This window comes from Drosophila takahashii, chromosome X, assembly GCF_030179915.1.
Source record: "Drosophila takahashii strain IR98-3 E-12201 chromosome X, DtakHiC1v2, whole genome shotgun sequence".
NCBI classification, from domain to species: domain Eukaryota; kingdom Metazoa; phylum Arthropoda; class Insecta; order Diptera; family Drosophilidae; genus Drosophila; species Drosophila takahashii.
In genome coordinates this window covers 15,127,420-15,149,061 of record NC_091683.1, presented here as the reverse complement: position 1 = coordinate 15,149,061, position 21,642 = coordinate 15,127,420, and the positions used below count along the sequence as shown (strand labels likewise).

Below are 21,642 nucleotides of genomic sequence, written 5' to 3'. Positions count from 1 at the left end.
TGTTGTCTAGTTTTAATTAACTTTATATAATTTAAAATTGCCATTTTTCGCAAACAAAGTAAATGCTTCTGAATATAAAATTAAATATAATTCATACATTGCATTAAAAAAGTTGTATTTTAAAAACATAATTATTTGTTATTAATCAAAAAATATTTAAAAGCATATAAATAAGTTTCCATACATCTATCAAATTTACTTGGAAGTAATTCTTTATTTTTAGATCAATCGACCTTAATTATTGACTCCCTTGATTCTAAATCTATAACTTAATCCAGGAACTTGATTTTGTCAACTCATTGGCGTGTTTATATCATTCTTGGGTTCCGATCCATTAGCCTAGTACAGGTTCAGGTACAAAGTGCGAGCGTTATAGCCCTCTTTACACGGCCGACTGGCTCTCGAAATTGGCACTAATTCGTGGATTCAGTGTTTCGGGAAGGGTTTCTGTATAGTTTTTGGCATTTAATTGGATATAAGTACAGTTGTCCGATGATGACCCAGGGCTGTAATTAGTACTTCCCGAAAAGACGGGCTAATTAAATCGAGCTTAGCTTTTTAGCTGCGTGTCACGCAGACGCAACTGGGAAACAAAAGAACAGTTAAAAGCAGGGGCGCAGCAGGTGAATTCTTTTGAAGGGGGTATTTAAAATCCTTTAAAACTATTGGTTAAACTAGGAGTTGTTCAACTTTAATTATTATCAATCATAGCTGACTAACAACCACGGTAAGTCATTATTCAAAATATAAATTGGTGCGCGAATTCTTAAGATGCAGAGTAAGAAATGCCATTAAATTTAGTTAATATTTATGAAGATATGTTGTGAACTGTTAAGTAATTTTAAAAAATACTTATATTTATATTAAAAACTTTAATTTTTGGTATTCAGTATTAAAGAATTCGCGGTGATCTTGTGATATAAAACCCAAGTGATTTAATAATACGTAGAACTTTAAAGGTATTTACCATGTGATTTCTTGTTTAACTTATGCCTGAACTTTTGTGAGGGGGCTGGTTCGAACCCCTCTCGCACGCCCATGACCGCTCTGGGCAACATGTTGCTGCTGTGACGGACGGGAGCAACATGTTGCCGCCCACACGCAACAACAACGAAGTTGGAAGTTGGCGATCGACGTCGACGATCGTTGGTTGATTTTTTTTTTTTTTCTTTTGACGTCGGCAGCGGCGGCAAACTGGGAGCGGAATTAAATAATTTTCCGTAAGCGCGTTTAGTCAAGCTCAGTTCAATTGCGGCCAGCTTTGTTGGCGGACGTCTCAGGCGGCACTTTTATACCAAAAAATTAAAGAAAACAAAACTAAAAACTAAAACTAAGCCGAAATCTTCTTGCATTTTTTTTAACTGTGCTAACTGTGCGAACGAGAGGAAAACCCCGAGAAAAGCGACACGAAAAGAGTAAAAACTCTTAATAAAACGGTGTGTGAAGTAAACAATTGCAGTGACCGAAAAACCTTTAGCAGAAAAAAATAAGAGATAAAAGAAATACCAGCGAAGAAGAAGAACCAGAAGCAGCAACAACAACACGTTTAGCGGGGTTAGTAAGTCAACGATATTTTCTTGTTTTTTCTTTTGTTGTTTTAGCTGTTTTTCTTACCAACTTCCTAAATATTTATTGGCCACTGTGCTGCAACTTGCAAAATCGAAGCTGCAACAGCTGTTTTTAATCGCTGTCGCTTTCAATTTTGGTACACGGTAAACAAATACAAATAAAGTACATAAATAGTTTTAAAGGATTACATTTTAGTAAAATTTACAAAGTTAAAGTTATTTATTTGTGTTTCTGATAGTATTAAAAAGATTTCAAATATGAGATATTTTTGTAATGTTAATCTTTATACACTTTGAATCTGATAAAATATTACTTTAATGATAAATTATTAAACCATTTAGTAAATGGTATTTTATTCATGAAAATATAAAAATAACTTTGAAAAGATCTTGGTGACTACTTTTAGTTTCGTTTTTCAAAACTTAAAGTGATATACAATTGCAACCGTTTTTTATTAAAGCTATATGAAAAGTTGTTAACTAAAACATTTTTAAGTTTGTGCATATCCAATCGATCATAATTTCTTTCGGTGCAGTTTTTGGGTTTTTGTTTGGTATCCGACGTTTCTGGTTTTTGAGGTTTCTCGGCACGTTTTCTGACGTTGCTGTTGTTATTAATGCTCTTCAAAAAGGGCTGGCCAAAACAAAAAGTGCGGAGCAAAACAAAAGAGTTGGACAATTTGTCCATACGAAATACCGTATTTAACAGCAACAACAAAAGTGGTAAATTTATGTAGTTAAACGCCAAATGGGCAACACAAACAAAAGAGGTGGTAAATGAAAGTGAAAACGAAAAGAAAAAACAAACAAAAGGAAGTGCAACTACTCTAAATAATAATAAATTGTTTGGAAAGTACACGGTAATAGGGTCAGTACTTTTATTTGAATAAAAAATATTTTTAAATATTGAACTTTAATAATTAAGATTTTATTTAACTTTGTAACCTTAAAACTAATGGATTGTAGATCCTTTTAACGTATTTATTTTTATTTGTGGAATTTTTGAAAAAAATATTTTTTTTTAAGAACTTAATTTTTAGAGAATTTGAAATTCAGGCTCTTGACTAACGCATGTTATCTGTAATGTGCATAGCCAAGTAATTATCACGTGTGGGTGTTAGTTATATGGACAATTTTCCCTGGAGGGTATCCGTCATGGATTATTTGCCGGCTATCGAATCTAAAGTTTAAATGTTACAAAAGCTCGAAGTGTGAGATATCTGACAATTAGCCATGTGAAACAAAAAAAAGGGGAGAAGAATTAACTTAGCATCTTTGATGCGCTTAGGTAATTATTTGATTTATGTAAATGTGAAGAATATGATGAAAATTATACAGAATGGCTTGGAAAAATAAATTATTCATTTTTGAGATTATATATAAAATGTGCCTAACAATTTTTAAAAATGGGTATAAATTGTAAAAAGGGTAAACAATTACATTTATAAGCTTTTTATCCTGATAAAACATTTTGTGGCACGTTTAAGCAAACAAAATAGATAAATACAATGAAAAATGCCGCATTTAAGTAGTCTATTGCTTTTATCTTGTGACTCGCTTGCGACGCTAGAACAAATAAATAATAAAATAAATTGGCTAGAAATTTTTAGTTTAGAATTCTTGTTTCGTCTTCCGTTTCCTGAGCGTCTGGCGATTATCGCTGGCATTACCATAAAATCTTTAGCATACCGCTTCGAGAGGCCCTGAGTGCCATTATCAGACTTCAGACTGGTTTTTTATCCAGACTTAATTGCATTGCAAGTTTTTGCACATGTAAGCCAGCGGCGACCTTGCTGGCTGCTGATCGGGCTTAAAAAGCAACAAGTTGCCACCGCATATAAATAAATAATAAATAAAAGTGAGCAGCATTTCCTATGGCCAGCTGAATGGGTTTTATAAGTTATAAATAAAATATGCGCCAGAATCTACATGCGACTGGAAATATAATTATAGCCAAGTCTGCGCCGGTTCTTGTCGACTCATGCTGATCGATTCGAAGTTGAAGTTGAATCACAAAATCAAACTTAAAAAAATCAGAAGTCTGAGCAGGAAAACGCGTGCGTTTTTAAACGCTTCACTGCCGGCAATCGCGTTTGTGTCAGTCGGAGAGGAACTACCGTTGCATCTATAAGGCAATATTATTATTTTAAAAGTAATGTTTTAGGTAACAGTAAATCTTTCATATCCTCCAAGTCGAAGTATAAAGTCAAATCAGCTAAATGTGTATTTAATTATTATAAAAAAGTCAAAAATTAAGAAAGACTTGTATTAAAAATATCAATTAATTATAAATAAATTTAGGAATCAGCTGGAATGCAGAAAACAATTTTTTTTAAATAAAATTAAAGCAATTGGGGTATATAAATGGGTGCTATAAATAAAAGAGACATGCCAGGAAATACCTAAATTAAATGCAAAAAAATACGATAAATGCATTTATGAGATGGAATGCATTTAAAATACCTAGAAAATAAATTGGTGCATAAATTGCACTACAAGCCCAGCAAAACGCGTGCGATTTTAAACGCTTGGCCACACGCGATTTAATCAGCTTCACCGGAAAAAAAGGGAGGGGGATAAAAACTAAAAGATTTCCATGTAAAACTTAAGTGGGATAATCATCCAAACAAAATGCATTACACAAAACGATTTAAAGGGTGACGGGGATCACGGTGGCGAACTGTCAACAAACTAGTTTTGCCTTATTTATATTTACTATTTACTTTGATATACCACTATTTTCGTTTCGTTAGCGTTAGCAAGCTGCTAGTTTTAGCGATTAGTGAAGACTCATGGTCAAGGTCGCGCTGAAATCCGAGTTAGCCAATAGATCGATGATAAATTGCGGCTAGAATCCACTCAAGTCGGCAGTCGTCTGGCGGAGTTTTATGCTTATGCTGATTGCTGTGGATGCAGAGAAAGAAAAATGAGTAGTTTGTTTTATACTAAAACAAAAATACAAAATTAATTTTAAAAAATTGAAAAATTAAGTTTTTATATTTTTGTTTTATTTATTTTTATACATTTTTGTATTTTTTTAGTTTGAAAAATCCTGAAACTTAATTATTATATTTACCCAACGTACAAGAAATATTCTTTGTTTTTTTCAGTGCTCATTTGATTGGTTATTAGTAGTTTTCAGGGAGGAGAAGCAGGTGGGTCAAGTTCTCACCTGAATTAGTGCGTCTGTCAGTTGAGGCCAGCTGTGATGTACGGTTGTATATTGGATATGCAAATGGAATATAGAACTTCACACATCAAAAAATCTGCGGAATTTATTTATTCAAAACTAACAGTGTATATGGAAATAAAGCTAAGGGAAATAACAGCTAAATAAAGAAGAAAAGTGAAAAGAAATAGGATAAGAAAGATTTACATTTCTTTGCTTTATATTTTTATTTTAACAATTCAAGTTCACGTAGAGTGATAAAAGAAACCTGTTGAAATGCAGATTCTTGTCATACAATATTTTATAATCTAATCGGAGTGAAGGTCTTTAACATATAATAAGTATACCTCCACGAAGACTTAGAACGAACTTTCGATTAAGCCGCACTTAAGTGCTTGCCTGTCTGGGGTAATTCCAGGAATTCATTTGCATCTTGAGTAACTAAACGTGATCCGAAACGAGTTTTTTATTGATATATACGTATGTAAAGGGAATCTTGAAGTCGCAAAATCACAAAATCCCGTTTCGCAACTGCATCAGATTCGCAGCTTATTTGTTTTTAGCTTTGTTTTTATTTTAATTAGCCCAAAAGCAAGTATTAGTTTCGGTTTTGCAGGTTTGCAGGTACCTGAAAAGTACGCGAAAAACATCTGGTTATTATGGCCACTGGTTACTGGGGGGGATTACGTGCCGGGAGTGTCTAATTGCCACTGGAATCGCAGGCGGGCATTAACACATTTGCATAAGGCCGATATCTTCCTTGAACTGGAACTGGAACTGGAATGAAGTGGCAAAGTTGTGGGTGGTTTTGGTGTTCTACCTGCTAATTGAAGCCACTGCAATCCATCATTCAGTTTTGCTATTCAAAAACTACCTTGTAATTATCAGCTAGAAATTCGTAGTGAACTGAGCTGATAAGCCGGTTGCAAAAAGTATATACAGAGAAAAAAATTCGTTATGAAATGGGGTAATTTTTACCGATATGATTAATGTCAAATTTTTGATTTAAACATGTCAAATACTATTTTAAAATACCAAATGTAGTATTCTTAGAACAAATATTGTAAAATAAGATTAGATCATATCAAAATGATATGAACAACTTGATCTTTAAAAAAATATCAATTTAACCTGCGCATATCAATCGGGTCTTTTGAAAATTTTTTTCTGTGCAGATAGTATATACTATATAGTATAGTTAACCCAGTTTGCCGGCGGCGGCGGGAAACTGGAGCGATCGGTTCACGCAACATTAGCCGGGGATCAGATCAATCGAGTATTAGATAATCCCCGCCGATGATGATGACATTGGCTCTATTGACTGCAACATTATGCTACAGGCCATTGACTAATCAGCAAATGCAACTGAAAGTGGATTTGGAACTGGAACTAAATCTGGTATTTCACTAGATCTGGTTCCATACGGTTTGCCAAACAAGTTGCCGGTCGCTCGGTTTGGCTTTTAATTTGGGATCTTTAGAAACGAATTTAATTTGATTATTTTGAAACACTTTAAAGTGGTTTACTTACCTATTAATATATAAAATCTAGCATTATATCACACATTTGGAGCACATTATCCAAAGGAAATTATTAAAGGTTTCTTTTATAAAAGTTTATAATTTCCGAAATGCAAAATATTTCTTATAATATAAGTGCAATTTAATGTAGTGTATAGCAAAAAATATTTGTAACATAGAACAGATTTGTTTGTTGTGGATGATTAACTAGGGAGAGATAATGATAATAAATTTGATTCAGAGATAGCTTAATGTATGTATTTATTATGGTAAACAATGATTGGAAAATCATTTATTTAAGAAAAATCTTTATATTATTATTGTTTAGATATTTTATTCCAATCTTTAAGACGGGTTTCCCTAAGATCTTAACAGCTAGTTTGAGCAATGTGTTAGCCAGCTTATTAAATGCCGAAGTACCCTGGGCCAAATTTTAGTTTCTGTTTATATTTCCACACATCTTAAAATTCTTTTGTCTCGCCTCTCGAGATTTTCCCACTTTGATTGAGGTACTCAGCCAAAAGTCATAAGTCAGAGTGTTCACATACCTCCACATGTATATATATATATATAGAGAGAGAGTGTACATACATATTCAATCGAGCTGGAGTTGATTGGCATCTTGGCAAGATCAGCGGGTGGCGTTCATCAAAAGTCACAGGCCGAGCTTTGCATACCAAACAAACGAAAAAGGTAAATAAGAAAAAAACAGAGAATAAACGCTCTTTTATTGCCTGGCAGTACGTCTATTTGATTTGTAACTGGTTTGGCGAAGTTCGACATTGTCCGGGTCATAAATCGCCTGCCGGGTAATGGATGCGGCTCATCTTTCATCCGCACTCGACTCAAATGGACAGTTGGGCGCCATAACGCCATAACGCCATTACGATCTCGAGCACCTTCACCTCGGCCACGTCAAGCTCCTGTTTGGGCCATAACTCTTTGGCCGATCTCCCAGTTTAACGAGGGCCTAAGCCTTGGTGGGGGCCACAAAGTACACAAAGATTTATGCCTCTAAAAAAATGCTAAGGAAACAAAATTAAAAGATCTCTTACTTAGATTTAGAGAAAAACTTTGTACTGTTACTTAAAAAAGGAAATTCGATCACCAATTGGCATTATTCAAAAGTTTTAAGGTTTATTCACTATTATTTATTTTTTATGATTTTTTATTTCATTTTTGAAATTTATAGGAAATTTATGGGAAATGATCTAGCTAGTTTTTGAAGAGCTGCGATGCGGAAGGATCGATCCCACTTTGTTTTTAAAATTGAATATAAAAACATTAAATATATTAAAATACCTTAGAATAAATTTCATGGCACATTTGTTTAAAACAAAGGAATTTCCCTATTTGTACTTAGTCTCTCTCCACTTGTGTTTACTGATTGACTGTCAATATGGCTGTTGTGCCTGGTTGTTTAGTGACTCACAGAGTTATTCGCTGAATAATTTAATTCAAATTACAAAAGCACGCTTTAAAATAATTGTCAACAAATGGCATTTATAAAGGTATTGGAGGGGGCTGCTAAGAGGAGCTTAACTCTTCACTTTGCCACCGGGAAGCATTTTTGCCGACAAGGCGAACCACTAAATAGCCTGAATTAGCAACGCGGCAAAGCGGCACAAAGGCGCTTAACAACAGGGGCGAACAGGGGTTAATTATGCTGGGGAAGCGATATCCGTAGAAATGCGATCCTATCTGCCCGAACAATTAACACCCGACTCTCTTCCGCCGCCAAATGGAGTGAAAATATCATTATAAATTAAGTCGTTCCTTAAACATGCATTTTTCCGCAATCTTTAAATGGTTACAAATTTTTTGTGTTGAACCATAAATGTATGGAACTTGGAATCTACTATGATATTATAGAAAATAATTCTAAGAACCCAAATATCACAGTAAATCAAAAAAAAAACGTCTTAACAGATTTATAAATCAACGTTTAGTGATAATGTTTTACTTTATTTCTTTAAATTAATTTTAATGTGTTCTCATTAATTTAAGACATTAAACTATAAATAAAAAATACACTGGTTGCTATTTAAAATTGTTAGAAACACTCTCTATTTGTCACCTTGACATTTAGCTTGAATACATTTATTCAGTTTGATTTCCCGTTTAACTGCTGATTTGCCTTTGGATCAGCGATGAAGAACAATGCAACAAATTGACAGTGTTTTTCATTTTCTCCGTGCAGACAAAGACAAAGATGCCCGAGTGATCGAGTTGGAACAGCGATCGGGAAAAGTGGGAAAAGTGAAAGGAAGCGGAAGCGGAGCAGGAGCAGGAGGAGAGGTCAGAGGTCGGAGAAGCGAGGATGAGGATGCACCTGAGTGGTCGCGAGGTGCGGGAGCTGTTGCGCAAGGACCTCCTAGTGCGATGGCGCCAGAAGGGCCTCAGCCTAATCCTGCTGGCCTGGCCGGTGGCCATATTCATGCTGCTCTACCTGATCCGCCTGAAGTACGGATCCGAGGAGGTCGACGCCTGCCAGTATCCCACCCGCTTGCTGCCCACCAAAAACCAGGTGGTGCCCGCCGCCTTCTCCTACATTTGCAGCATTGAGAACCGCTGCCAGTCGGCGCATCCCTACGAGGAGTACTCCCATTGGAAGGAGGCGCCGTAAGCTTAACTCTCGAGGCCTCCAAATAAATCTGGATAATAATATTATTCTTACAGCCTGCACTCCGTGATCGATGTGGTGAATGCCTTCGTGACCGACGAACGACTCCATAAGGCCGTCGTGGAGCTGGCCGAGAAGGCCAATTTTGTGTCGGCCATCACCACGCTGATCACCAGCGATCGTCTCGATATCATACGAAGTGAGTCCGTAGTTACAACCCATGCCTTATAATTAAACATCGAGTGCTAACCATAGAGTGCAATTAGTGGTATTTACCTCATAGCGCCAGCGACCCTGATCCTTTTTCCATTTCTGAGCTGATAACTTGACCTAATCAAGCATGATTTCAATGTAGCAAACCCCTATTCATATTTTTCTTTTTACTACAATTAATTTTGAATTTTTTAAAAGATATTATTAAAAAATCAGCTTAAGTTCCCAATGACAGATAATAAAGATAAAAAATATGGTCCTATATAATCCTATTAATACTAATTACTTTTCGTTTACAGGCAACATAAGTGAAATAATCTCTCTGGTGCCCGAAATCGAACGACGGATGAACTATAGCTTCGACATCAAGCATTTATTTTCGAGTATGTTACAAAGTGTTAACTTAAATGTGATCCCGGTAATCCAAATTCCCATTGATGCCTCTGGTAGATCGCGAGACCTTCGTGAAGCTGGGCGTCCTGCTGTGCGGCCATCCTTTCCCCAACACCGATACCATACCGCTGGTCAACGAGATCCTGGAGTCGGAGGACTTTAGCCAGACGAATGACGCCGAGCTCGATGCCATGCCGAGTGAGTTTAGCCTCTATAGAGAGGGCATCCCCTACTTTTAAATCCCAGAAACTGCATATTGCCAACCAATTGCTTTGCCTCCAGACCGTCGTCGTCGTCGATCCGAAAAACTCCCCACGGACTGGAGGCCAAGTGAGCATGATCAGAGATCTTTATATCATAAAAGCTTTTCTTGCCATTTCTAATTGTTTGGTATACCTGGCATAAATGGGTTAAAGTTATTCTAAGAGCTGTTTGCTTTAATGCTTTAATGATAAACCTACGATACAGTGTTATATAGTTTTAAGTGTTTAAATATATCAATATTTATTATAATGGAATAATAAATATACAAATATTATATCATCAAATCAAACAAATTAAAAGTTAATATTACATTATAATAAATATTGATGTATAGGGTGAGTGTTTTTATTTTTTTAAATATAACTATGCGTAGTTTAAAATATTTATTTCTTAGTTTATTACTTCCCTCGTGCCTAATACCTGTTCTAACCCCTAGCCAAATACTGCAAGCGCCTCTATCGTGACGTGACCTCCACGAACCAGGGCAAACTCACCTGGAACACCATCAAGCCGATCATCCAGGGTCGGATTTTGTATACCCCCGCCAATGTGATGACCGACAGCGTGGTGAAGTTTGTAGGTTGCTCCCTATCCTTGCTTGGATAACCTTTATAAGAAAGTAATAACATTTAATCTATTTTACCCCAGAGTAATGCCACCTTTGAGGAGCTGGACAGACTGAAGCAACTTTCCCGAGCGGCGGCCACCATACTCCACAAATTGCACACGAATGCCACCTTCCAGGAGGCCTTCGACAATCTGCTCAAGCTGGCCAAATCGCCGCTGGTCAAGAGTCTGGTCGGCGATGACTTCGATATTGGGGAAATCGAGCGGGTATTCCAGTATATTCGCACCAATCAGCTGATATACGACATCCTAACCACGGTGGCCGATCTGATGGACTGCGTGTCGGCGGATCGTTTCGAGGCGGTGGAAAGTGTGGAGGAGCTGCAGAAGAGGGCCTACGAACTGAATCAGAACAAACTTTTTCTGGCCGCCCTCAATCTGGAGGACGTGGGTCTGCGGCAGTCCTCCTATCGCCTGCACATGGACACGGATAATACGCAGCCCACTTTCGAGAACCGCAATCGATTCTGGTTCCCCGGACCCGCCGGCAGCATGGTCATCGATCTCAAGTACCATCGTGGCTTCGTTCAGCTCAAGCAGATGGTGGATCTGGGAATAATCAAGAGCAAACGAAATGAGACGGGTTTCCCCGCCACCGAGGATCCCCTGGAAGCTGGCCGCTCCCTGAGTGGTCTATTTAGTATCAAGCATACGGATGACGACGTCTCCGATGAGGACGACGATGATGATTTAGATCTTAGTCTAGAGGGAAGCGGTGCAGAAGGGGCCACCGAAAAGGTGTCGAATCAAGAATCTTCAACCAAACAGGAGCCTGTTGAGGTCACCACCGAAGAAGAGGTTGGGGTCACCACCGAACAGCCGGCGGTAAGTGGTGAACCCGATCTTCTGCTGCTCAACAATGAGGATGTTCTGAAGCGATCCAAGCGTCAGGGACTCTTCGATTTACTCGGAGGATTGGGAGGATCTGGAGATAAGAAAAAAAATAAATTCGAGGTGGACGATATGCAGTTCTACACCAAACAGTTTCCCTATCCCGCCTTTCTAAACGATGTGTAAGTGGAAAAATTTTAATTAATTAATTTATTTATTTTATATATTTTTCTATTTTTTTTTTTAGTTTTAAACGTGGCTTGTACTTGGCCCAAGGTGTCCAGGTGGCCTATCTACTAGGTCTGGTGGTCTTCGTAGCTCTTTGTGTGAGGGAACGGATTTGGATGCGGGAGAGCCGAAATAGCATGGTAAGCAGAAGATTTTGGAGAGAAAAGTAAGAGGCTTAAGGGATCAATATTAATATTTATATATATAAAAAAAAATAAACTTAAAAAGTTTTATTTAACCAATATAATGGATTTAATAAACCCAATAAATGGCAAAAATTTGTATACTGTAGCTTTTCTGGTTTTTGCCCAAGCTTTAGTTACTGTAAAAAAATAGGTGTCAGTTTTATATATAGAGTAGATAATTATTAAGGCAGAAAAACCCTTGTAATACGGTTACCACTTAATAATCCACAGCTGATGCGATCGATGGGCCTGAAGGCACATTCCGAACTGGTGGCCTGGGCTCTGATGAGTTTCCTGGAGCTCTGTGCCATCTTCGTGCTAATCAGTGGAGTCCTCTACAGTGGCGGCATTTTGGGCTACACCAACTGGTTCTTCATGATGTTCTACTGCCTGAGCTTTGGCATTTGTCTGATTTCGTTCTGGTGAGTAGTATATACATAGGTTTTATTATAAAATATAATAGATATAATATCTAAACCATTTTTCAGTTACATGTGCTCGAACTTCTTCAATTCGGCGAATATCGGAGCCGTGGCCTCGGCCCTTTTGTTTTTCATCAGCCTGTGTCCCTTCATTATTGTCCTGATGTTTGACGCCAAGTTGAGTGTCTTCGAGAGCTTCCTGGTGGACCTCTCGTTCACCACGGCCTTCGCCAAGGGCTGGGGTGAGCTGATGCGGATGGAGCTGCAGCAGGAGGGCCTGACCCTGGGCCACCTCGTCCAGGTGGGTCCGGCGAGGAGCGAGTGCGCCATGGCGCTTCTCATGTTCCTGCTCGACTTTCTCCTATATGCGGTAATCGGCCTGGCCTATCAGCGTTTCAAGAGGAGTAAGTCCCTGATATTTTTTTAAATATGTAAATTTTATATGATGATCTGTAAGATTTTATTAAATTTTTATAAATTTAGTGATGATCCATAATATGTTAAAATATATATATATATATTATAGGATGACTCCTAATGTTTTATAAAATATATATATATATTTAATGATGATCCTAATATTTTATTAAATATTTGTAAATATTATACCTAATATTTTTTTTTAATAACATATATATTTCTTTAGAATCCCTAAAATTTTATTAACTATTTATTATATTTTTTCCAGACAACTATAGCTTTGTCAAGGTCAGCCGGTCGCAGTTGGACGACAAACTGGGTGCCTCGCTGGCGAATGTGACCAAATTGTACGGCAGCAAGTGCGCCGTTTCCAACCTGAGCCTGGACTTTGCCCGCAACCAGGTGAGCTGTCTGCTGGGCCGGAATGGAGCCGGGAAGAGCACGCTGATCAAGCTGCTGACCGGCCAAATCCGCCAGACCAGCGGCAAAGTGCTCCTGGCCGGGGAGCACCAGGTGGGCGTCTGTTGGCAGGATAACATACTCATACCCACGCTGACGGCCCGCGAGCACCTGCATCTGTATGCCAGGATCAAGATGCAGCCGGGTGAGAGCAGCGGCGGTGAGGAGGAGATCCAATCGGAGGTGGAACGCACCCTGCAGAGCCTGAACTTTGGCCAGCACGAGTCGTATCCCTCGTGGCAGCTCTCGGGGGGCTACAGACGACGCCTCTGCGTGGCCATCGCCTTCATCGCCTCGCCCAGCGTCGTCATCCTGGATGAGCCCTGCAACGGGGTGGATGCCAAGGCCAGGAAGGACATCTGGCAGCTGATCGAGCGACTGCGTCAGGGAAGGGCCGTCATCTTTGCCACCCACTTCCTGGACGAGGCCAAGTACCTCAGCGATTCGCTGGTGATAATGAGGAATGTAAGTGGAAGATAAGAAAAATAATTAATTTTAAATATATTTTAGGGAATGGAAAAATTTAACTTAATGTCTGCATGTTTAATTTTAAAGTGTTGTACCTATAACATATTTAAATTTCGATTTACTTTTTATCCATTGCGGATTTTATAAACTTTAACATCTTTATTAATATAAATACTTTAAGCTTTGGTTTAATTACATAAAATATCTAATATTTTCTACAATGATTTCAATAATTTGAATTCAATAATAATAAACACATATTTATATATATTAAAAGTTATGCAGATATTAATTTGCATTTTTGAAAATTTGTTTCTGTAAAAATTATAAAATTATAAAATGACAAACTAATATTTCGCAAATAATATATTTGTCGCATTGCTTATAATATGACAAAATATGAAAATTATATTTAACATATCGTATATTTTAAATAATTTGATTATAATATAAATTTTAAATCTATTGATCTGATAAAATATTTAAATAATATTTAACAAATCGGTTATAGGTATATTTTAAAATGTTCTACTCTGTTTAAGAGCAAAGAAAATATTTCCTATATCTGTATTCTATACCTACTCTTCAAATACCTTTTCAGGGTCGCATTATTGCCCAGCACAGCCGGGATTCCCTGCAGCGTCTGTGCACCTCGAACTATAGCATTCGAATGCGATGTGCCGACGCGACGGAAGTGACCTACATTGTCCAGAAGGCCCAGCAGCTGCTGCCCCGGAGTCAGGTGATCCACTCGGGAGCCTCGGATCATCCGCATAATTTGACCATCAGTGCCAGTTATTCGGAGCACTTGACGCCGGGAGCCGTGGAGTTTTTGGAACTCCTGCAGTCGCAGGAGTCTACTTCCGGCATCAGCGACGTGGAGCTGACGAGTAGCTCCAGTTTGGAGCAGGAGTTCGAGCAGTTGAACAGGAATCCCGAGGAGACTGCAACTGCTCCGCGACGAGCTAACGGCGGTGGTGGAGTGGTGGCCGGACCAGCGATGATCTCGGAGGATCCACCGACGCCCTGCCAGCAATTTGGACTCCTGATGGGCAAGCGATTGAGGCATCTGTCCAGGAATTACCGACTCCTGCTCTATGTCCTCCTGCTGCCCGCTTTGTTCGAGCTGTGCGCCATGTGGTTCGTTAGCTATCGACTGGAGGACGACTTCGACACGGTGCTGCCCCTGAGTCGTGAGCTGTACCCCAAGTCAGCTCAGTTCTTGTCGCAGCAGCAGGCCACCAGTTTCTCGGAGAAGCTGTATCCTGGGCTAAGGACCTCCTGTGATCAACTGGGCGGGGAATGCAGGGAGTTTACCAACTCCGAAGAGGCCTACGAATGGGTGCTCAGTTCCTGGGATGAGTATCGCGAGCGGCGCTATGGAGGCTATGGATTAAACGCCTCGGGTGCCACCGTTTGGTATAATAACAAGGGCTACCACTCGATGTTGGCCTGGCTGAACGATCTCAACTCGGAGCTACTGCGAACGACCCTCAACGACTCGGAGTCGAGCATCCTGACCTTGAACGAACCCTGGAAACTCGGCTATGCCGAACTGAGCACCAGCTCGATCCTCCGCCAGGCTGGCGATGGATCCATGGTCTTCATCCTGCTGATAGCCTTCGGTTTGGTGGTGGCCGCCGGTTCGGTTTACCTGGTCAACGAGCGGGTCAACGGGGAGAAGCTGCAGCAGCGGCTGTGCGGCGTGAGTGCCGTCACCTACTGGCTGGTGGCCTTCGTCTGGGACTATCTGGTCATGGTCCTGGGACTGATCGTCTGCCTGGCCGTCATCCTCATGTTCGGAATGCCCGTCTTCGTGGACCGCCAGCAGTTGGTGGGCATCATTGGACTGTCGCTGGCCTTTAGGTGAGTTTTGCAATGGGAAACTTAATAACCGGAACTAACTATGCTCACAACTTTTCGTAACATTACATTTTTTATACGGGGTTATATCACGATTTGTTGCAATTGGTTATTATATCTTGATATATTTATTTTTGGTTAAAATTCGATTTTTTTAAAATAGATTTTTTGCTGTAACTTGGACAAAAATGGTCCCAAAACAGAAAGGCAAACTGTTTTGAGCAGCTTACAACCTTACAATTAATATCAGTGCACTTTCCGACTGATTTCAGAAAATTTAATTTTGATCCAATTTTTGCATTTTTGATAAGGGGTCATAATCATAATTTTTGCAAAAAATGGACAAAACTAAAAATTTCCAGGTTGAAATGCCAATCGATAGGGGATTTTATTACGAGCTCAACGAGGTATGACATTGCATATTTGGATCATTATTATTAATACTTTAGCCAAAATACGGTTTTTCTTGGGGTGGAAAATCAAAATCTTGATTTTTAGTAAAAACTAGTTTTTTAACAGATCTTTTGCTGTAACTTGGATAAAAATGGTCCCAAATCAAAAATGCGCAATGTTTTTAGCAGCTAACAACCTATTTATTAATAATTCAAAGTTGCTATTGATACCAATAGTTTACCCCAAAAGTGCCGTATAGTTCTATTTTTTCCAATAAATAATACATCTATTTTAATATCTCAATTATTCCATAGCTTCGCCTGTGTTCCCGCTGTCCATGTGGCCGAGAAGATCTTCAGCGACTCTAGCATTGCCATTGTAACGATCTTCTGCGCCAACCTCATCATCCCACTGGTCACCATGGGCATAGTGCTCATCCTGGGCGTGGTGGGCGATGGTCCGGCGTGGGATAGTTGGCGCCACGCCCTCAACCAGGCCTTCCTCGTATTCCCGATTCACGCTCTGGGCGATGGCTTCCTGGAGCTGTGCAAGAACTATATGGTGGCCCTGGTATTCCGGCGCTACGACATCGATTCGTACAAGCATCCACTGGCCAGTGACCTGCTCGGGCGCCACTTCACCGCCCTTCTGCTGGTGGGCGTGGCCGGGCTCATACTCAACGTCCTCATCGAATGGCATCTGCTGCGGAAGGTGTGGCAGCGCGTGGAGCGAATGCTGGACTGCACCTATCGCCGCGAGCTGGACAAGATGGGCCAGCTGAAGCTGGTGAATATCCAGAGCATCTTCAAGAGCTGCGTTGCTGCTGGGGAGGCGGTGCGGGCGGAGAACCTCTGGCTGGCCTACCGCCGCGGTCGCTATGCGGTGCGCCAGGTGCACTTCGGTGTCCAGCGGGGCGAGTGCTTCGGGCTGCTGGGCAAGAACGGGGCCGGCAAGTCCACCATCTTCAAGCTGCTCACCGGGCAACTGCAGCCCAACGTGGGACACATCTACTTCGAGCAGGTGCGTCTTAAAGATTTATAATTGTTATTTATTTTACTTTATTCTTTTACCAAAAATGTTATCTGATTTTGTCATTATTTCATCTGATTTATTTAAATTATGTCAGCATTAGAGTCATTAGATTCAGTCCGTAGTTGCAAGTTTGTTAATTCATAAAAATAAAGTATGTGTCTTGAAAATATTTATTTAATATTATTGTTTTTGTTTTAAAATTATCTTATTTTTTTGTACACTTTTAAAAGGTTTAACTTTGTGTTTTCTTAAGAATTTACTCATTTTTAAAGTTACCTTTCACAAAATATATATAAAAAATAATATAATAATAAATAAATAGAAAGCAATTTAATTAAACAATTTTAAAATTGCTTTGCTTAAAGTTAAAATTTAAATTTCGAAACCTTACCTTATTTTCCAACCAGAATTTAATTCTCTGTAATATGTTACTTCAACGCAGTGTTGTCTTTGATTTATTTAAAGTAATAATTTATCTAAATGTATTCAAATCTCGTTTTCATTTTAAGAATCATTGCCGGGTTTAAGCTAGTTAAAAGTATAGCTTTTACATTTTGACCAAATATTTGTTCTGTACTTACTTTCCATGATATCAATGTAAATTAATAATTACCAACTCGATTTTATATATATAAATAAATATTTTAATTATAAATATAATTTTTTTTTAATATTAAAATTATTTAATAATTATATTTTGTCTTTTCTCCCAGCCCGGTGTGTCGTACTGCCCGCAGAGCAATCCTCTGGACCCGCTGCTCACCGCGAGCGAGTGCATCCGGTTCTACGGCCGCCTGCGCGGCATTCGCGACCTGGAGCAGTTCCTCGATCGCGTGCTGGACACCTACGAGCTGCGTCCCTACAAGGACATCCAGGTGCGGAATCTGAGTGGCGGCAACAGGCGCAAGCTAACGGTGGCCGTCACCTGTTGCGGCTGCGCGCCCACCGTTCTCATGGACGAGCCGACCAGCGACATGGATCCGGTGACCCGGGATCTGGTCTACGCGACCATTGAGCAGCTGCTCCTAGCCCGTCGGGCTGTGGTGCTCACCTCGCACTCGGTGTCGGAGATCGAGCACCTGTGCCAACGGGTGGCGGTGCTGAGGGCGGGCCAGGTGATCGCCAGTGACACCCCAGAGCGACTGAAGGCGGAGCACGGTGGCTACTATGCCGTCACCTGCTTCTGTGGCCCCGCCCAACAGGCCGTCCTCTCGAGAAGTCTGAGCTCCCGCCTGCCAGGTGCGCGGGATCTGCAGCATTATGCGCACAGTTTGAGGTTCCTCGTGAGGATCCGATCGCCGGGAAGCCCAAACTCCGATGCCCCACTCCTCTCCGAGCTCTTTGCCATCCTGCGAGATATTTGCGTGGACGTGGCTCGCTTTTCGCTGAGTCGCTGTCGTTTCGAGACGGTTTTCGAGCGAATCCTCGACAACTGCGAGTCGGCGAATGGCACCAATGGCATCCACAAGGATCACCAGCCGCAGCAGGATGCTAGAAAGGATCTGCCCAGCAAGTCGGCTGCTGTGGGTGGATCCCTGGAAACCGGCTATATTCACTGTGGCTACGAGGAGACGAGAACCTAAAGGCCGCACTCTCATTTTAAGACCAAAAAGAACCAAATTCAAATCCCCAATAGTTTTTTTTTGTTAAGTAATAATGGCTTTTATGTGTGACTTTTCAAAAGTTTAAATTACGTCAATTATAAAATAAATTTGTGTATAAAAATGATAGCAGAATTTGCGCTTTAAAAATATTTGAAAAATCTGCTTTATTAATATTATTTTGAATTATAATTATTTTTTACAATAATATTGACAATTATTATCACTTAAAATATTCACATACTTAAATTTGACAAAATGACAAAAAAAAAATTTTATAGGGCTTCACTTTATGGTTTTTGAAAAATAATTAAATAACAGTGAATTTCTTATAAAAGCTTGGAAAAAATATCCAACAAAAATCTGTAAATTTGTATCTTTTTTTCTAATTTTTTTGTATAATAATGTAATAGGTAGACCAGTTTTTTGTGATAAGATGTGATAAGTTTCTGCCCACGTGGCAATAATATTCACTTAATTCCGGGTGTTCTGTTTAGCCATTAAGATCCTTTTCCCTTGCCCCAAAAATATTATACCCCTAGAGCTTTAATATTAATAAATATGTACTGTACATTTAGATTTAAATAGGTACGTGTATCTGATGTATATTAAGCGGAATCCTTATAGGATCTGTCTGAAGTTTTGTATTGCAATTTGATAACTAATAAAGTGAACGATGTATATACATTTAAATGTGTTAAATTTTTGAGTTAATATTAGAGCAAAAAGAATTACTTTTAAAGTTAAATTTTTTAATTCCAACAGTGAATATTTAAGAATTTTAACCCATAATGCGCATGGATTATGCTGGCGACCAAAATGAAATCAAAAGCCAAATTCGCTAGGTAAATAATGTGCTCAAATGCGGTTAAAGCTGCATAATGCCAGTGAATCGGCTTATCAGCCCGATGCAATTATTAAATTATCGGCGAATGCGGCAATCTTTCGGGAAATCGGGCGAAAAGGGGAAAATTGGAACCCCAAACGAACCCCGTATTTAATTAAGCTGTTTGAAAATGGCCGCGGAAGTGAGCAGCAAAAAAAGAGTGCAGTTCTTGCAGTTCAAAAGCCAAAAAGTAATTAAACCAAAATGGTGTAACATTAACCGAAAAGTGCAAAATAAAAAGAAAAAACCCCCCTCTCGACATTCCCGTTATCAGCGTTTGGCATTTGAATAGACGCTTTTTGAAGTATTTTTTCCGCTAGAGCTGGGAAAAATTCGTTGGCCAAAGCGCTTTTATAATTTGGCCTTCCTTTTTCCCCTCGTTTGCCTTTGCTGGTCAGTTTAAACAAAAAACAGAACAGAAGGTGGTTTTTTCTTTTTTTTTGGGCGAAAGGATTAAATTAAATTCCATTTGGTTTGTGCTGCAAACTTAACGAACGCAGGTAAAAATTAAATCAGCGAAAAATCAACATAATTAAAAGCGTTCGTTGTGCGTGTGTTTCCCCTTTTCATTTGTACATTTTCTCGTTTTCCCATTTTCACGTTTCGAAAAGCTGAAAACGAAGCGATGCATAACCAAATTAAAAATGCATGTGTACGAACTTTTATTGTTTTTTGGGATTTTCGCCTTTCGCCAAAGACAACGAAAATATATAAATTTGCAAATCTAGCCAGATATTATATACATATATATAAATCATCATTATCCTGCATAATTCATGCCCTCTCATTAAATCTTTTTTTTTTTTGTGCCCTGTTCATAATTATTCAATTATGCGTTTATTGAGTTCGGAGTGGCGTAAAAAAATCAAACCAATTTAATTGCGGCCCTAATGAAAATGCTAATAAATTAATATGAAATTATTTGTTTGTCCTTCCGCTTTAATTATGCACAGACATCGGATATGCAAATTTTATGACTGAAATAAAAATTAAATGGAGACGTTTTAAAAGTCGAATTTCATTTGTTTTAATTCTTTGAATTTGGTTACAGTATAATTTTAAAATATTAGTTTATTTTCTATTTATTTTTGTTTTTGTATTTTCTATTTATAACAAATATATACAAATTTTACAATTTTATTTTTTAAATATTTGTATTAATGATATTAATTTCTTAACATCCCCATATTAGCCCCTTCTTTGCCTTTCCTAATCACTAAAAAATCGATTTTCGGCCCGAAAACTGTTGCGTTGGCTGTTCAAACATATTTTGCCAACTAATCAAATCAGTTTCGGGGCCGGGGCCCATTCAAAGTTCGATGATTAATACGACATGCCCCCCTTTTCGGGCTCTCTGTCCTTGGCCTTGTTGCCAATTTAAGGCTGATTACAATTCATCAAGCGACGAATGGGGGTCGAAATGCGAGGCCTAAACAAACGAACTGGCCGCAACAAAGGGCTAAATGCCCTCAACACCAATTTGTTTACATGCCAACCAAACACCAAGTCCCACCCCCTTTTTGGGGTCCTTTTCGTCCTGATGGCGTTATTTATTGTTATCAGACACTCGAGCACATAAAACATTTTATCACTTGGCCCAAACAAAAACAGGGTGCAAAAAAAGGGGAAAAGGTGGCGAGAGCCAAAGAGGATAGCAGCAGAAAAAAAAGAAAATGATTATGCCTGGGAATAGGCCAGGCCAAAAGGGGCGGGATAGGGATCGGGGGTTCAGGGGGCGTGGCAGGTGGAGCCTCCGAAACTTCATCACTCAATGCGCCCCGATGCGAGTGTTAAATGCTGGACCGGAAACGGAAATAACGCGTCGTTGGCCCGACCTCCGTCCTCTGTACACCGCCCACCGCCCCTTGACTCCGGCCCAGCCACATCCTTCACCTCATCCGGTCGCTCTATCTATCTTTAAGTAATTTGTGCGCTGTCCACCACTGTTTTCTGCACTCTAAAAAATGTTGTAGCCTCAAAATCACATAGACATATTAAATAATATTTATTTTTTATTGTTTTAACCATTTAATAATATTTTTCTTGATCTAAATATTTAATTGCCTTAAGTTCAAGTCTTATTATATTTTATCCTTTAAAATTTTGTATTATTATTATACACCCTACTAAATATTTAATTGTCGCAAAAACACATCCAAAGTTTTTAGTTTTATTTACAATAAAATATTTAATAGTCTTAGGAATTATAATCTTATTTTATAATTATTTCAAAAAATACAAATTATATAAGGTTTATTTTCTCAATAAGGGATTTTATTTTTTCAACTCAATTTTGTTTAACTAAATCTTAAATGTTTCTAAATAAGTAAGTCAGCTTATTAATTAAAAAAGAAAAATTTAAAATAAATCATAATTTGATTATATTTTTAGTTACCCCTTAAAGGGGGTGGGGTTTTCCTCAGTGCAGCCTCAGCTAGCCGGAAACGCAGACTGGATGGGAAAGCGCAAATAAAGCG

General features: G+C 38.9%; 1 protein-coding gene across 2 annotated transcripts; it reads left to right on the top strand.

The window, feature by feature from the left end:
* The first annotated feature begins 1,230 nt into the window (after positions 1–1,230).
* Positions 1,231–18,972, top strand: ldd (lipid droplet defective). 2 transcript variants are annotated; one of them, XM_017148892.3, is made up of 15 exons: positions 1,231–1,554; positions 8,458–8,879; positions 8,937–9,079; positions 9,393–9,476; positions 9,544–9,684; positions 9,769–9,816; positions 10,187–10,326; positions 10,399–11,390; positions 11,456–11,576; positions 11,853–12,043; positions 12,110–12,447; positions 12,732–13,387; positions 13,992–15,256; positions 15,961–16,666; positions 17,392–18,972. In XM_017148892.3, the coding sequence occupies exons 2-15, from the start codon at positions 8,578–8,580 to the stop codon at positions 18,259–18,261; spliced, it is 5,997 nt and encodes a 1,998-aa protein (XP_017004381.2). In that variant the 5' UTR covers positions 1,231–1,554; positions 8,458–8,577; the 3' UTR covers positions 18,262–18,972. The 2 variants fall into 2 exon arrangements, with proteins under 2 accessions (XP_017004381.2, XP_017004382.2); XM_017148893.3 differs by lacking the exon at positions 9,769–9,816 and having other exon boundaries at positions 1,232–1,554.
* Positions 18,973–21,642: the final 2,670 nt, after the last annotated feature.

What these genes read in the sequence shown, in the direction of transcription:
- ldd (XM_017148892.3), top strand. Translation starts at nt 8,578, where the DNA reads ATGAGGATGCACCTGAGTGGTCGCGAGGTGCGGGAGCTGTTGCGCAAG. An exon ending in CCCCACGGACTGGAGGCCAA is followed by an intron (nt 9,817 to 10,186) that starts GTGAGCATGATC and finishes TCTAACCCCTAG; the next exon opens with CCAAATACTGCAAGCGCCTC. An exon ending in CGCTGGTGATAATGAGGAAT is followed by an intron (nt 13,388 to 13,991) that starts GTAAGTGGAAGA and finishes ATACCTTTTCAG; the next exon opens with GGTCGCATTATTGCCCAGCA.